This window comes from Cibotium barometz, chromosome 15, assembly GCF_041138505.1.
Source record: "Cibotium barometz isolate CiBa-2024 chromosome 15, ASM4113850v1, whole genome shotgun sequence".
In the NCBI taxonomy this organism is placed as follows: Eukaryota; Viridiplantae; Streptophyta; class Polypodiopsida; order Cyatheales; family Cibotiaceae; genus Cibotium; species Cibotium barometz.
The window spans coordinates 8,119,909-8,124,709 of record NC_141060.1 but is presented as its reverse complement, the minus strand read 5'-3'; the positions used below and the strand labels follow the sequence as shown (position 1 = coordinate 8,124,709).

The following is a 4,801-nucleotide window of genomic DNA, read 5'->3' as shown; positions in this document are numbered from 1 at the left end:
AAGTGGCTTTAACTAACGAGAAAAGGGACATTCCCTTGAGTGTTGATTGAAAGTGTGCTCTTGCTCCTTGTTCTCTAGCTTTCTACCCTATCGTCTTGTCCTCTTGGTAGTGCTTGTGTGAGAGTTTTTTCCTCTTGCTCTCGGTCTTGCCATGTCTTGCTAGTGAGAGAGTGAGAGTGAACTATTGTCTTGCACAATGGAGCAAGGTCTTGCAACAATGGGGAGTGCTAAGCGCTACAAAGACAACTTTTACGATGTGACAGTGAGAGGTTGGTCTTCTCAATTGCTAGCGTGCATTCGTGTGGTTACCTCTTCCATGAGATGGTGGATAAGCTACGAAGTTCCCCATGACACACAAAAGGAGAGTACTCTTCATATGGCTAGCTTCTTGTTAGGAGTGTTGTGTATTTGGGTTTTCCATTAACACCGCTACCAGCAGCAGAGCGAGCATGCTAGTTTGTGTTAACAATTTTTTTTACTCATGTGTAGGGCTTGTTTTTAATGGCCACATGGGATCCGAGAGAGCCTCAATGATATGTATGCTTCTTAAACTTTTTGAAGTTTGAGATTTTTTTCGACTATCATATTGAGTTCATAGAATCTCAAAAAAGGAGCTTATTTGATCTAAAAAAGAGTAAGATCTCCTGGAAGGAATTTATTTGAGAGAAAAAAACTCACTATTGAATCCACAAACAACAAATGATTTTTTTTCCTTACAAACTAGTGTTAACATTTTATAGAAATCTTATGTTTGATAATCACCTTTCCTCAACTTAATAGCAAAACACTTCCTAAATTAGCTCAACTTTTTACATCTTGTATCACATTGCAACTCCTAAATTGGTGCAAATAAATAATAGCGAAACACTTCTTGAATTAGCTCATCTTTCTTTATCTTTTATCATTTGGCAACCTCTAAATTCGTAAAAATAAATAAATGACCTTTGTTATGCACAAAACAAACTTTTTCGAATGGCATACATAACTTAAGTTGTCTCAAAACATCAGGTAATAATAAATGTACAAATTTCTTGGCCTACTTGTGTTTATTTGTATGTAATTATTATAATTTCTAACCAAGAATACCTTCAAACTCAAAATATGATAAGATTTTTTTAAATATCCTAGCTAAGCCAAATGAACACACACATGCATACACACAAAGAAAACTCATCAAAGATTGCCTATTCATTATGGGATGTAGAACACCATTGTTAGAATGTCTATTCTTTAAAAGAAATTGTAAGTTATCTTATAATCAACTCTGGATTTCCATTTTCTATTGAGAATGGCAGGATTAGGAGATGAGATGACTATTAGGAAAACTTTTATTCACAACAAAAAAAGAAATACGTACAACAAAAAAAAGAAGAGTGTAGATAGAACAATGATTTTTTAAAACATAAAAACCACAAGAAGGATGGTTGAAGAGCATCTACCGTGAACCATTTTTCAACTCTATAAAAGCGTCTTTCTTTTCCAAACAAACCGAATTCTAAACCACATTCATAAATCAAAAAAGAGGCCATCCAAAAAATGGGCAAGATTCTCTATCTTCATACTACAAGAGCAGAAGCCAACTATATTGTTCCTCCTCCTCTCTTAATTAACTCCATCAAAGAAATCCGAAGCTAGCTTCTGATACAAAATGTATTGTCTATGAATTCGTGCTTGTAGCGTGCTTAATGATCTCTTATCACATTGCTAGTGTCGAGTTTATCGACCTAAACATTGCACTAGGATTGCTCAACACATTGGCCACATACTCTTTCCTATAAATTCAACCAAAAGCCTGTTAATAGTTAGAGACATTGCAACACCGTCAACAACAGATTATGATGATGCAAAACCAACAATTCACTATATACATGCGTATACGAAAGATAAATTCTTTGTGAAGGAAAACCAAGTTATGAAAATATTTAAAGTAGATATATCATGATAATGCAAGACTACCTACTCATGGGTGTGGATTGTCTTGTCTTTGTAAAAACATGTTATTGAAAAAAAAAAAGAGAGGAATACTAGCTGGAGATAAGTCTCACTTAATCTAAAAATGTTTTTTTTTTCCAAATAGAGGAAGGAATGAATACTAGTTATTGGAGATAAGTTTCACTTCATCTAAAGTCTGTGTGAAAAGTTCAAGGAGGTGACTGATAGTAACAAGAAGAATACAGACAGATTATAACAAGCTCCTGAACCGATTAGAGTGTTACCAAGACATTCGCTTCATAGTACATAAAAATGATAGCCCATCACTCCTCCTACAAAGAGAGAAAGAGAGGATGATAAATTTACCTCGACTCTATCTCATCTCCATCAGGTTTAAGAAGATCGATCCTCGTGGGAACCTCTGTGTATAGAAGAACTGCCTGCGTTGGTAAGGTAATTGGTAGATTAAGATTAATGAAACCGAAATAATAGTGAGGGAATATGATCAAGGAGTGTGTGCAAAGATCAAGGATTGGTTGATCCTAGTATTTACGCGCCGCGAGTCAAAAAGATAATCATATGTACCTTAATGTAGTCTTCGGTGTCGAGCGTGAATCGATGGTACATTCCTGGCGGCAAGGTAATCATATCTCCCTTTTTGACAGTAAACCTTATCCAGCTGTTATCGTAATCTCTTATGTCCCAATAACCTACGTAGAAAGGCTAGATATGATTAGCATTAGCTTAGCTGCACTTCCTAGTTATAAGTGCAATGCTACACATACCAGGTTATCTATATATATATATATATATATATATATATATATATATATAACATTACACAAAAACAAGCCTAGGTTTGTAGTTTGCATATTGAAGCCTAATTTGAATATCTGCTCGACGATGGTGCCGATGCTTCGCTACCCTCCTCCTCGCGTTTTCTTGCTTTCAAGTCTTCTTTCCGGAACATCATCATGCCCAAATTTGTTTCGCCCAAATCCTCGCACACGCACACTTCGTCTTCTCATGCTAATGCTGCTCGGTGTTGCGTTGCGCATGAGAGAGCAAGACGGAGACCCTACCTTCGTAGCTCTACCCTTGTAGCATATCGTTCCCTTTCCAAGACTTTGGAGGAGGAGGAGGAGCAAGCTATCAGCAAGTCATGCAATGTTGAAATACATTTTCGCTGCCTGAGGTGTGAGTGCAGAGTCACCACAAATCATACGTTGATGGGATGTGTGACCACACCACCATGATCATGACATAGGTAGGCGCTGGTGGTAGATAAAGTTCCGTGAGTTGCCCACTGCAGCACAGCACAGTGGAGGAGGGCGACGTATATATGCAAGAAGATGAACGTCGTTGACAGCTACTTGACCGGAATTTGGGTTGCTTGGGAGCCAATAGGGTTGACGTTGGTCGGCGCGTCGTACATGTAGGAAGGGGTAATCAATAATTATGCAATATCATCGAAGATTTTCATGACCAAATAAAGTGACTGATTTGATTTACCACGGCCTTCAAGGATAAGTCGGCTTTCTTCATAGGGATGCAGATGTTCCTGAAAGAAGTGTTCAGTCTTCTGCTCAAAGTTGTCCATAACGCCAGGTGCTACAGTTATCGTCTCCTGCATCATGGTAGTAATTACAAACCAAAATCATATCACATGCATGCAGTAGTAGTAGTAGTAGTCGTCACCTTCATTTGCATTAGTAAGCTGCACTAGTACTGCGTTTTTATAATGCCATATCATAGGAATCAAATACCAAACGATTAATTATTGCTAGCTGCAATAACAAGCTGATTACCCAATAAACGTAGCCATGGTCGCCTTTTACTCTCTCGAGCGTAGGGTCTCTCTCCCAGTTGCAGTCAACATCTATTTTCCAATGTAAGACGCCGAGTTCTACACGAAAATTAAATTAACAAAGAGTAAAACCTCCCTTAGGCCTTGAGCATCATGACGCAATCTTTAACGCAGCAAACAAGCTGACTGTTAAGCTTACTGTGCGTTGAGTTGATAACGAAAAGAGTTAAACTTGACGAAACATGTCACCTTTCAAGTGTTCCTCTGATACTGGGCGATTGGGCACGTATTTGTGAGGAAGCCTGCGGTCATCATCTGCGGGATTGTACACCCAAGCCTCCATAGCTTCTTCTAATTAGCTATCCTGCGAGAAAGCAAGCTGCCTAAGGACGTTAGTCTTGTGATACCAGGAAGCTAAGCTGGTGCAAAAACCTCAGTATAAAAAGGTAACCCCCCAAAAGAAAACTACAGGTAATTGATGAAAAAAGCAACGCCATGTACACAGACAAGGAATTAAACGCGTCGCCGCTCATAAGAAACGCAATGTTGTCTTGCGCCTGCTCCCCACAAAACTCTTATATAGAGAGGTGTGAGCCATATTATATTAATTTCTTTCATTTTGTGAGAACGATGCGCTCTAGTTTGACGAAGGCCGCAAGTGTGAGCATAATTTCATTTTGTGTGAAATATAAACAATAAATAGATCACATTTAGATTCGAGGGTTAAATATAAACAATACTAAGATCACATTTAATTTTGTGTAAAATATACACAAAATAATAAGAACACATTTAGATTCGAGGGGACGCTAGGCGAACACCACAGCTTTGCTTTGCCTGCTGCCACAATGCAAAAATTACACTGGACACAAGGTTAAGATATTAGCAAGCCCTTGCACCTCCAATATCCCACTCCACATCATCTTATGGCCCTAAACTAAGCGGGCACACAACCATCCTTGGGCTTCTCTACGCTTATTTAAGCCCTATTCTAAGGTGAGAGTCTAAACAACATCCAACCACTACAAGAGATCACCTAATACCGTAATACCATCGTATATA

At 38.4% G+C, this 4,801-nt stretch overlaps 1 protein-coding gene across 1 annotated transcript; it reads right to left on the bottom strand.

Annotated features, from left to right (window-relative positions):
- Positions 1-1,696: 1,696 nt before the first annotated feature.
- LOC147630923 (uncharacterized) lies at positions 1,697-4,082 on the bottom strand. The gene is made up of 6 exons (XM_086808986.1): positions 3,989-4,082; positions 3,741-3,838; positions 3,445-3,559; positions 2,518-2,642; positions 2,299-2,372; positions 1,697-1,772 (listed from the first exon to the last, which is right to left on the bottom strand). The coding sequence occupies exons 1-6, from the start codon at positions 4,080-4,082 to the stop codon at positions 1,697-1,699; spliced, it is 582 nt and encodes a 193-aa protein (XP_086665112.1).
- Positions 4,083-4,801: the final 719 nt, after the last annotated feature.